The sequence below is a fragment of the Phycodurus eques genome, chromosome 6 (assembly GCF_024500275.1).
Source record: "Phycodurus eques isolate BA_2022a chromosome 6, UOR_Pequ_1.1, whole genome shotgun sequence".
Lineage (NCBI taxonomy): Eukaryota > Metazoa > Chordata > Actinopteri > Syngnathiformes > Syngnathidae > Phycodurus > Phycodurus eques.
The window spans coordinates 9,606,793-9,618,807 of NC_084530.1; the positions used below are offsets into that span (position 1 = coordinate 9,606,793).

The window sequence follows — 12,015 nt, forward strand, 5'->3', positions numbered from 1 at the left end:
AGAATATGGGTTTTACTTAATGCCATTTTTTCTTCGTCGAGCTAATAACATTTGACGTGGCCCACATCAACAATCAACATTGTAATAGTAAAATTAACAATAAAAAAAACAACAAATCAAACAAACATCGAGTCTGTTTGCCTTTGCGGATGACCATGATCTGGATGACTGAGAATCTGCAAACACAATTTCTAGCAAGTAAGCTTTTTTTTTTTTTTTTTTTTTAATTGATAATGTGTTAGTAAATTAAAAACAACTCAGGCTGTTATGTAATACAGGCTAACGATATGTAACGATGCAAAGAAACTACAACTAAAATAGTAACAACCTTTCTCTTCATTACAATCACTTTTAGCAGAAAGCTGTGTCGTATTTTTTAAATTAACTCACAATTTATAAACAATATGTAATTGCTTGGTAGATTGGTTTTACCGCGTTTAATAAATTAAAGGCAAATAATTTCATTTGCATCCTTCAATTTTCCAGTATGTGGCCCTCACAGGAAAAAGTTTGGACAATCTGAATATTACAATTACAGCATATAAATAAAGGTAATTTGAGCAAATCTGTTATTTCAGAAGTGTGTATCAAACTGGCAACCCTTCGTATCAATCAGTACCAAAGAAGTAGCTCAGTTTCAAAAAGGTTGGTGACCCCTGTCATATATAATTCATTAGATGATTACCTGATATATACTGTATTGCATACAGTATTGGTTTATGATGAAGTTCGTTCCTACGGCATGAACACAGCCCGAATGTCTACGTAAGTCGAAACACGCCAGATTGTCTAATGCAGTAGTAAAGCCATCATAGTCGGCAAGCAGAAACCTATCAAATAAATACAGCAAGTACGGCGGTAACTTAGTGTGCCTTCTTGTATAATGTGTTTTTAACCTCGTTACGTTGTACGCTATACGGCCAGAAGTATTCACTCACCCGCCTTGACTCACATATGAACTTAAGTGACATCTCATTCTTCATCGATAGGGTTCAATATGACGTTGGTCGACCCTATGCAGCTGTAACAGCTTCAACTCTTCTGGGAAGGCTGTCCACAAGGTTTAGGAGTGTGTTTATGAGAATTTTTGACCATTCTTCCAGAAGAACATTTGAGAGGTCACACACTGATGTTGGGCGAGAAGGCCTGGCTCTCAGTCTCTGCTCTAATTCATCCCAAAGGTGTTCAGTTTGGTTGAGGTCAGGACATGTTCGAAATGGAAGAAGTGTTAACACAAAGTTGGGAGCATGGAATTGTCCAAAGTAAAAGGAACGCTGAAGGATTCAACATAAATAGCTTTTGGACAATTCATTGCTCCCAACTTTCCTGTTCCAACTTGACTGTCCACCAATGCACAAAGCAAGGTCCATAAGACATGGATGAAAGAGTCTGGTGTGGATGAACTTCACTGGCCTGCACAGAGTCCTGACAGCAACCTGATAGAAGTCCTTTGGCAAAAAGTGAGAGCCAGGCCTTCTCGCCCAACATCAGTGTGTGACCTCACAAAGGCACTTCTGGAAGAATGGTCGACACACACTCCAGAACCTTGTGGAAAGCCTTCCTAGAAGAGTTATAGCTGAAAAAGCTGGACTGATGTCATATTAAACCCAACTGATGAAGAAGGGGATGTCACTTCTGATCATATGTGAGTCAAGGCAGGTGAGCGAATACGTTTTGGCAGTATAGTGTATGTCAGGACCACAGACCGAGGACACCAAGTAACTCAATGACTAAAAATACTCTAGAATTGTGAAAACAAAAAACAAAACTAAATCCACGTTGACATCTGGCTTTGTTTGAGATGTACTTATTGTAGTGATCATCAGGTGCATTGTAGTTCATTGCGATTATATAAATGTTATTTTCAATGCAAACAAATATTTGGATCGTTTGCTGTAGCTGTCACTGTTTTGTTGATGAAAATAATAATTCGATCTTTTAAAGCGGTCGTGTATTGTACTATATGCCACTCGTGGTCAGTAGTTTTGTATAGTCGAGCTCAAGTTTGTTTTCCTGCATTTACCTGTTCTGCCACATCGCTTGGGGGCGCTCGTTCACAACAATACTGTTCAAAGTCATGAGCACGGTTTTAAAAATAGGTGGCACTGATGAATGGCGTCACGTACAGTACGTACTTTATCTCTGTATGACGCATGCCATTATGTCGTACGTAAGGTATGTATATACAAAGCTCCAAGCTTAATAATCACTAAATAACTGATTCAAACGTTAAGAAAAATTATAATGCTAGGGGGGAAAAAAACACTTCAGTAAAGTATTTATTTAAATGAAAAGTATATTGGAGAAAAGAGGATTAGGTTTCATAGGAGTGTACAAAATAAATTTGGCTTTGAAACAAGCAACAGTCCTGTATGTTGCAAGTTTAACTACTGTACATGGTCCAGTTTAATGTACTATATTTAAAATGTTGAGGCATTAAGTTAGGCTAATAAAGCTGGTACTGTGAGGGGCTGACATTTTTAGTGACATTTATACACAGCAGTCTTTGTATCGTTCTTACACATAAAGTGAATTGTAACTGAAAGACAACTGTAGTGCACACAAGACCAGAGTTAAAGAAAACTTTACAAAGACTCCAGTTATCAATAAATTGAGAATAATACACACTGAGTTGGAAACTCAACAAGTATAATTAACCTGAGAATCTGCCTCAAAAACATTCATTGGCATCATTTGAGTCACTTTGTTGTTTTAATAATAAAAGTTATTATTGTTATTTGGACAATTCAAAGACCAAACTGGAAGTCAGATTTTGTCTCGAAAGCAATTGAACTTAATGTACAGTAAAGTTTGTCAAAATTCAAGTTCAATAACAAATAGCTTCATGAGTACAAGAATAAAACTAACAAATGCCCTTACTATACATTATATAGTATGTACAAAATTGAACGCAATTAGCATAACTATTCCAAATATGCAACCACTATTCCAGTCGCCTAAAAACAAGTGCAAGTATGTATATTGTTATGCCGCGATGAATTCCACTTGTGCCTTGTTCCACTTGCTGTAAGGACAAGATGTCACTGTCTCGTTGAAAATTCAGCAAGGTTTAGGCTCTCTTGTGCCAGTTGGGACAGGTACTTCTGCATGAGTGGCAGAGAAAGATAACAAAAAGAGTGTGAAGGTATTGGCCACAGCAGTAGCATCAGTCAGCTGGCTGCAGGACATTGACTGCGCATACCTGTAGGTTCCTGTAGTGTACAGGGCTGCGACAGTGACTCAGCTTTGCAGTCTCCTCGCTGGTGTAGAACAGCTCACAAAGTTTACAGTAGAAACCAGTCCTCGGCTCAATGAACTCCACTCCTGCAAAGCAACGAACAATATGTGGGTTACCATTTTATAGGGACAGTTTCTTGGTGTAATAACGACAACGTTTCCTGCCAAGGCGGCGGAAAAAATGCTTTTCAAATCAGAAACAAAGCAAATGCAGTAATGTACTACATTAGAGGCATTTCTCAATTAATTTGAATATTGTAGAAAAGTAAATTTATTTGTACATCCATTCAAAAAGTGACATTCATAATATACAGATTCATTAAACACACGGGAAAATACTTTTCAGAAAGCCAATTCCTAACTAATTTCCATATTAAAAATATTTTTTATGGGTTCATATGTAATATTCTCATTTCTTGATACTTGGGGTATTTGTTCACTGTAAGATCATCAAAATGGAAATAGAAGAAATAGTATAGTGAATCTATTGTATAGAATATGAGTTTTTGAAATGAACTACTAAAATAATTTTCCAGGATATTGTAATTTATTGAGATGGACCTGAATTGTGGTTGCCACGCATGTTGTTTGTTTATATTTGACTGGAGCATTCTCAGGTTGGACCTTGTAACTTTATACTGCTTATCCTGTTCAGGGTGTCGGGTCAGTTGCACACCCTGGAAAGCTCACCACTCAATCACAGAGTACAGATAAACAGCCATTCACACTCACATTCACAGCGAGGACAATTTTGAGTCTTGCATTTTTGTGGAATACTGGAGGAAGCTGGAATATTCATCCAACTACTCATCCACCCATGCATCCATTCATTGTCTATACGGCTTATGCTCAGGGTTGTGGGTGAACTGGAGCCCATCTCTTCTGACTTTAGGCATGAAGTGGGATACTGGACTGGTCGTCAATTAGAGTATTTAATTCACCTACCATAATTTCTTGTGTATAATGCGCACCCGTTTATAATACGCACCCCCAAAGTTGACCTAAAAATTCTGGAAAAACCTTTGTACCTATGTATAATGCAATTTTACAATGCATGATTTTGCTTCTACCCATATGATCAAAACATGAAGTATTATCTGTATTTCGTTATCTTTTTCAAAGAATTATTCTGAAGTTAAGCAGTTTATTTGAACACGTAATACTTTCTTTTTATTTACTTGCTCTTATTTGGAAATTCACAGGCCTATTTTTATTTAGTAAATGAGAAAACACACAGTTGTGCTCATATGTTTGATTACCGAGGCAGACTTTGTAAGATGTATACAATTCTTTAAAGAAAACACGAAGGCCAGGCGAAACACATTTAATTTTATTTTAATGGGATTCAAATTAAACGGTCAAGCGTTTCAGAAAAGCATTATCATTAAACAAAACCTAAACATAAGGAAATTAATGATGGTTGTTTTTCAGTCTTCAGTTGTATTTTAAAAAAACAATATTTCACAAATTCTGCCAAGGTAAACTGTAAACTTATGAGCACAACTGTACATATATGCAGTCATACGTAGCCCCTATCATATTGGAATGAAAGTATAGGCGACACCTTTTTCATAACCTCTAGGTGGGGATGGCATATTGGAATGATAGTGTACAGCTTTTTCATAACCTCTAGATGACGGCTTACATTTATAAAATGTGAAGGTTTTTTCATTTTCCTCGATACCTATGTATAATGCGCACTATTGACTTTTGATGCGCATTATACAGTAGAAATTAGGATAACAGGTATTTTTGGGGAATTTGTGAGGAAGTGCTTGCGTGGGTTTTCTGCGGTCACTCGGAGAAGATGCAAACTCCAACATAGGGAGGCCGTAGTCGAGATTCAAACCGCGAAACCTCAAAACTATGACATGGAACACTCTTTAACCGTTCTGGTGGAAGTTGAGATACCTGCAGAAAATGCACGCAAGCACGAGTAGAACAGAAAGGACAGAAAGGCAAAGTTCATATTCAAACCCAGAATGTCTGAACATACGCAACACCGTGCCTCTCCCTTCCATCGCAAGCTGCGCTATTTCACATAGTATTTTACAAGTATATAGTTTTGAGACAACTGGACAAGAAACATGACCTTGACACTCTGATATTGAAAAGCCTGCTTTTTAAATATACCTAAGTGCATGTGGGAATGATTAGAACATGGAAATCACTTGTTCCGACACAATGACATACTCCGTTGACTTTGACTTGAAAAAAATGCTGATTTCAGTTGTGCTGAGTTTGGTCTGAATAAAAACACAGATTGTTGAAGCATCACACAATCAAAATAGCCACATTACTCATGGCAGACAGCTCTAGTGTCTGTGATCTATTGTTGCCACGCAGCAGCGGCTTATGTAAGTCCCTGTGCAGCATGTGCTGGGCCGTGCCATTCCAGTGCTAATAATAATATAAATATTCATTTCTCAGGGGTGCAGTTCACAATCAGATCACGGAAATAGGTCAGCATGTGGCCAGCCAATTCCAGTCAATTAGAGTGCTAATGCAACAGGTTGTCAGTGCTGTTATTAGCAGTGTACATGATAACGCTTTAACGTTCACACTAAGACAGCAGAGAATAATGTCTGAGATCTTAAGGCTGTGAGAATGATTAGGGTAACTGTAAAAGGGATCGATTCTATTTTGAGGGTAGTTGGAAAACTGAAATGATTTGTTGCATTCCCATCTCACTGCAACAGAGGTGAAATAAAATGCATCCGGCTTACCTAAAGGGATGATGTGTTCAATGACAACCTTCTCATGCTCAATAGATGATGAGGGTGCTTCAATATCTGGAAAAAGCAAATGAGTAAAAAGGGAAATATGTACAAAACATTTTAAAATAACGCTCAACTCTTTTATTTGTGGCTATGACCTCCTGTTTTCCTAAGTATATACAGGTTAGTTTATGTTCAACTTCGTGTCTCCTGTCTTTGAATTTTTTTATGATGGGTTGGTATTCTTCAAAGGATGTTCCAGTTCACTTTCGGTGAGAAAGTGAACATCATGTTATTTATGATCGGTGAAACTATAATACAAATTTCCAAGTATGATCAGGACAGAGTATTTGGTGGCCATTTTAAAAAAAGAACATTAAACCTTGAAAATATCTCTGGTGTAAAGTACCTTTTTTAAGAATGCTGTCCTTGTGTTGAGTCACATTAGAGCTAGCCTCTGTGACCTGTACAAAATCCTGGACCTTGCTGTCCTTTGATATTTGAATGTGATTCTTTACTGGCTTTTCTTCTAAGGGCCCACTGTCGGTAACTTTGTCTTCTGTACTTGTCTCCTCCAGTGCCGCCTTAGACTCCTCATTGGGAATGTCACTTGGGTTTGTAATTGGTGTCTCGGAAGTCACAGGACTCTTTAATTGTTCTTCCACACTCGTCTCAATTAAAACTGCTTTCTCAGTTCCAGAAGTTTCTACTGGGACATCAGCGGCCTCACATGTCTGTTCCTGGATGGATTTGTCAATAGATGTCTCCTGCTCCTCCAAAGTGGGTGAAGGTGACAGCACGGTCTCCACCATTGTCTGTGTTTGCTCCTCTGCCGATTCTTCAGGACAAGTCGCATCCTCTTCCAGATCAGGAAGGTCCGGTTCGATAATGAAATCGTCTTCTCCCACTTCATCAACTGTTAGAAATTCCTCCATGTTCTTGGGATAACAACACTCGTCATCAGTGTTGTCTCCACTTTCCAACCCCTTCTCCTTGCAAAGTAAGCAAGAAAAAGTCTTTTAATACACAGCTAAGCACGTTTACAGATGTTGCCTTCTTTTTTAGTCTTTTTCTTATTACTTACAGTGTCCTTATGTTTAAAACATTCAGCAGCATCTTTTGGCTTGTTGCCGCCCTGAGGTGAGACACGTTCTTTAGATTGGCTTTCCTACAAAGGAATGTCAATTAGTATCTACAACAATATGGTGCATCGAATTCAGCTGTACAGTGTTCCCCCATTACACCCCGGCGAGATTGCAGATTTTTGAGGGATTGGTTTCAGTTTTTTTTACGGTACAGTATACAGGCAAGTCAGGATTTAGAGATGGGTGCCTTCAATGTTTGTAGTACCACGTTTTGCGGCAACATGCCGGCAGCACTGAGGTGCACTGGCGAGTTCATAGCAAGAAGAGAGGCAGAGAAGGTCCCTAACTAATCTCCAGTAGTCGTCATTGTTCCCACAGAGCAGAGAGAATGTATTCCTGTGAATATTATTGCATGCTATGTTTAGATCTGTTGCTTCTCCGTGTGTGTTAAAGTAGCAGTTGTTTGAAGGTTTATAATTACCGTAAAATCAATGCTCATTTCCGTTAGCCGATTTATTGCGTTTTGCATTATTCGTTATGTGAGTATTAAGCTAACAGACTTGAGTTAAACAAAATTATACGGTTTGGTTGAATGATTTGGTTGTTAAAGATACAATACTTATTTTTCTTTTGTTTTATCTGTGAAGTTTACAGTAAACATCAACTGGGAGTTACAAATAAACAGCTTGAAGCAAGCATGCTTGACCTCTTATTTGAAGACTGAGAACAACGCAAAGGCATACTTTAAAAAGTGTGTTTTGATAAGTTTGTATGTGTTTAAAGTGTGCGGGTGGGGTAAAACGAGAATGTTTTTTTTAAATACGATCTACACCGCAGAGTTTCACCTATTGCGGGGAAGAAATATATACCCCATGATAAACTGTGTTTGTTACTCACAGTATTTCTAGTGGGGCTGTCATGTTTCTCTGTAGTGGTGCACCTCTTGTTTGGCTTCCTACTCCCCCCCCTGCTGGGTGAATGGAGCTTCCTATCTTCTGGAGTTCTGCGAAGTGGCTCATCAATCTTCTCGCTCTCCAGATGCCTCGAGTGCCTGCTGTGGTCGCTGCCATTCCTCCTTTTTGACTTGCTATCGTGTCTTTGGTACGGAGATCTGGTCACCTTGTCGGACTTCATGTAGAAGCTTTCCTCCATGCTGCGGTAGGAGTTGAAGGACTTGCTTTGAGGGCTGCCTCGCGGGAAGTCTCTGTTTCCAGTCACGCCTTTATCTCCTCGCTCATCTGCAGACCTGGAGATGACGTAATCCGAGGGTTTCCCGTATGCTTTCCGCCGGTCGGCTAGCCGATCGTTGGGGCGGTCAGCTGGCCGTTCGTTAGGCCGACTGCCGTCAGTGCTCCAGCCATTCCGCCTGGAGGGTTCATCCCTCTCCTTGTCATCCTCACCTCGTCTATAGTGTGAAGACCAGTCCCAAGAACCTCGGCGTAGGCCCAGGCCATTACTGCCTCTCTCCTGAGCTCTGCATGGTGCCGCTTGGGGGCTGTGGGCTGAGCTGCATGATGTGAAACTGGGACTGTGTGAGTGAGGGCTCAGGGAGCTTCTGACGGGGCTGCGGGAACGGGCTCTGTCTGGCATGTAGCTGGAGGACGGTGATAGGTAAGTTAAATGAAAAAAACAGTTGTCTTGTGATATTCCACAGAGGTTCAACATAACGAATAACTTGCTTGCCTTTCCTGACTTCAGACATAAGGTATTGTATGATCTTGCCACTATCATGTAAAAGTGACATTTCAACCATACAGGGTAGCTAACTAACTGTTGCTGTCTGGGATGAATAATTAAATATCTGTTATGTTTTTCATTTTCCAGATAGATGAATCATTTCCTTACTGCTCAAGTTCTTGCATTACATCTCTTTCCCAATGAGAAGCAATTTCTTGGATGACTGCCTGAACATCTTTACCCGGTTTCTATAAAAATAAGAAATTACAGAAATTGGATGGATGAATTAAGCAGTTGCCATTTTTTGGAACTTTGATAATAATGCATACACATTTTAGTCTAGTCTACCTTTAGTTGGAGCTCCTGGTACCTTTTAGACATTCGAATCAGAAGTTTCTGATTGTTTATCATGGCTGGAGTCAGTTGGTAGTACTGAACCATGGCTTGAGCTGCTTCGATATAGGCCATCTCCAGAAAGGCCTAATTGGAGAGAACATAAACAAATCGACTCAGCAGTTGTTTTACTTTTCATATTATTGTATATTCAGATGCGGGCTTCACATTCTGACTCTGCACTAAATTTTGGTGGTGATATCAAGGTTGTGGTCCAGTTTTGACATGAAACCTTAGACCCTGAGTGCCACATCGATAGCCAGTGAATTACAATTTAAAAAAATGCCACCCTAATGTATGACCAGTACAGTGTTTACTCCATGTGCAATAGTCATAGGATCTGCACACCAGTATTGAACTCAGTGGAGGGGACTTTGAGATTGAGTACAGACAGTGCCCTGCCATTTCTTCAAAGTCACACAAGCACCTTTATCTTCAAACACTTTAGACAGGCCCTTATTTTAAAGCTTATAAATTTTATAGTATAAGCAAACAAGTGAAAAACATGAAAGCAATAATTTTGCTTTTGATTCAATTTTTCATGATCTGAGGTTAAATATCTCAAGCGTTTTTTCCTTGTACAAAAGGCCTACTTCTCCTTTGGATATTGTTCAAAGATCTGTCTAAATCTGTAAGTGAGCACGTCTCTCTTGCCGAGATAATCCCTCCACCTCACAGGTGTAACATAACAAGATGCAGATCAGACAGCATGATTATTGCACAGGTGTGGAACTACAGCAGACCCCATAATTCCAACTTTTTAGTTCTTTTACTCTTCCCTTTTGGAACTTTGTGTTCCCACATGACTATGCCCTTAGGAGCAAAAGTATATACTGTACTAATTTAAAAAGTTTTTATACCTGATGGGTAGAGCGCATCAGGATGTAATTGGTAACTTTGCCAAAGGGCAGTCCCAGATTGATGACATCATTCTCGGTACAACTGCCTTCAGGGAGATTGCAGATGTGAACAACACGCCCCGTGGTGGCCTTTCTCGGGGGAAACGGCTGAAAATATAACAAGAAAAATATGAACATCTGAGAAAACTAAGAATTGGCAGCAGTGGCTCAGCCAAAACCGAACCCTTGACAATTGGGACATGGTGTCCTTGAGCAAGGTCATAAAACCCCAACTGCTCAGGGGTGTGACATAGTTGCACAGCAGCCTGACTCTGACATTTCTCCTCAGAGTGTAATACGAATTTCCCCAAGGGGGTCCAGAGAGTGTGAAGTTAACGTAATTGGTAACTTAAGCAGGTGTTCAAAACTGACCTTACATGTACAACCATGTGATTAGACCTTGTCAATCAGCAAAGGAAATGAGTCAGAATAATGACAGTTGTATGATGAAACATATTCAAACGATGATATGACAGTATAATCTACCGAGCTTTGCGGTGGAGGTTGCAGCAGGAAACTATTCTGCCCATCATCAATGCAACACTATCACACAGCATGATGTCTTTGATCCAGCTGGCCGTATTATTAGCAACTGTAAAACTGTGGCAGTATAATTAAAGCTTCACATTTAGATTTACACACTTGCTTGTCAGCTTACAGCCAAGAGAGGTTTCAAACATTTGATACTGCAAAATACGCTAACCTATATTTGATTGCATGTCCAACATCCCTTTTAAAACCCAGACACAGGTCATACTTCAATAAACAGCAGTAGATGTAATATCTACATGCTTTGGGGTGTTGTATATTTGGCACCATTTCGTATGACGGCACTTATCATGGTCGCGTATCATGAATTGCTACTTAATAAACTACAAAAACATGTAGTTATAGGTTCCTTCTGCAGATACAGTACTTCCATATACAGTATATGTCCATACTCTGTATACAATATGTATATATATATATTGCATGACAGTATACATTGGTTGTTGTTTCACCATTTGTTGTTCTTCGAACTGAACTATGGAGGAGAGCTTAAAAAGCCTTACAACAATCCACATGGATTTTGTCCTTTACCACAGTTAAAGAAAGCTGTTGCGAATTCATCACAGAGTCTAATTTCTGCGACCAACTGCAATTTTTTTTTGGGGTGGGTTTGCATCCTCACCACCCAACCTCCTAGGCCGTCTTACCTAACAGACAGTTCCATGTGGACGACGGACGAAAGTCTGAATTCCCCCTTGGACCAACAGTAAGCCAGGTCATTTGACCAGTGGAAATCCAAACACTTAACATTCACTTCACACTCTGGCTAAAATCCATGACAAGAATGTACAATGGAGAGAATCTTTATTTGTTGAATACCTACATACATCACACATCAGTTTGATCACATGATTTGCTCACTGATGACACAAAAAATAAAAGTTACTCTCACCCGACCGAATGTATGCTTCCACCTGTTCTACAAGGTTTTCAAATGTGCAGCTCAATTAAATTTACAAATCAATTTAAAAAAACAACTGAAATGCCTGCAGTTTTGGTTACTTCTAGTGGAAAGTGCATGATGGTGACAACTTAATGGTTTCTTTGGCAGTTTGAGAGGTACAAGAGCGATAATTCTATGAACAGCTCTATGTCAGTACCACAGCCACCATCAGAGCACATAAAGGTCAATATACACTGGGGCTCAATAAACAGATCCCGTTATAGGCTGTTAATATTCTGTGAATGTTCGAGAGAAGAAGAGTCTTGGGCATTGCTCTTTGCACTTTACTGGTGTTTGACCTGCAAATGTCGTGTGCTTGTGAAGTCCCAGGCGGTTTGACCGCAGCACTGAGATCCCCACTGAGGGTGACTCAGACGATCAACAGTAGCTGAGACCACAAACCAGCAGTACATGTCAGTCCCTTAAATCTAAACAAAAACACGCAAAAATGAGGATAGTCCAAAATATTTCAGTATCGAATCGAAGAAGAATATATGCAGGAAGTAATGTCAAGT

General features: G+C 39.6%; 1 protein-coding gene and 1 long non-coding RNA gene across 2 annotated transcripts in view; one reads left to right on the forward strand and one right to left on the reverse strand.

Moving 5' to 3' along the window:
• The first annotated feature begins 62 nt into the window (after positions 1-62).
• Positions 63-9,883, forward strand: LOC133404505 (uncharacterized). Its single transcript, XR_009768839.1, has 3 exons — positions 63-198; positions 6,533-6,954; positions 8,078-9,883. It is a non-coding gene; the product is annotated as an uncharacterized LOC133404505 (long non-coding RNA).
• The window catches only part of rbm20 (RNA binding motif protein 20), a 41,162-nt gene continuing 31,812 nt past the window's right edge, over positions 2,666-12,015 (reverse strand). Inside the window, exons 6-14 of the mRNA XM_061680450.1 lie at positions 9,970-10,116; positions 9,065-9,196; positions 8,885-8,964; positions 7,937-8,633; positions 7,039-7,122; positions 6,364-6,946; positions 5,964-6,029; positions 3,203-3,324; positions 2,666-3,104 (exon numbers count right to left, since the gene is read on the reverse strand). Coding sequence (XP_061536434.1) covers positions 3,042-3,104; positions 3,203-3,324; positions 5,964-6,029; positions 6,364-6,946; positions 7,039-7,122; positions 7,937-8,633; positions 8,885-8,964; positions 9,065-9,196; positions 9,970-10,116 — 1,974 coding nt within the window. The 3' untranslated portion in view covers positions 2,666-3,041. The remainder of the gene's footprint in view (positions 3,105-3,202; positions 3,325-5,963; positions 6,030-6,363; positions 6,947-7,038; positions 7,123-7,936; positions 8,634-8,884; positions 8,965-9,064; positions 9,197-9,969; positions 10,117-12,015) is intronic.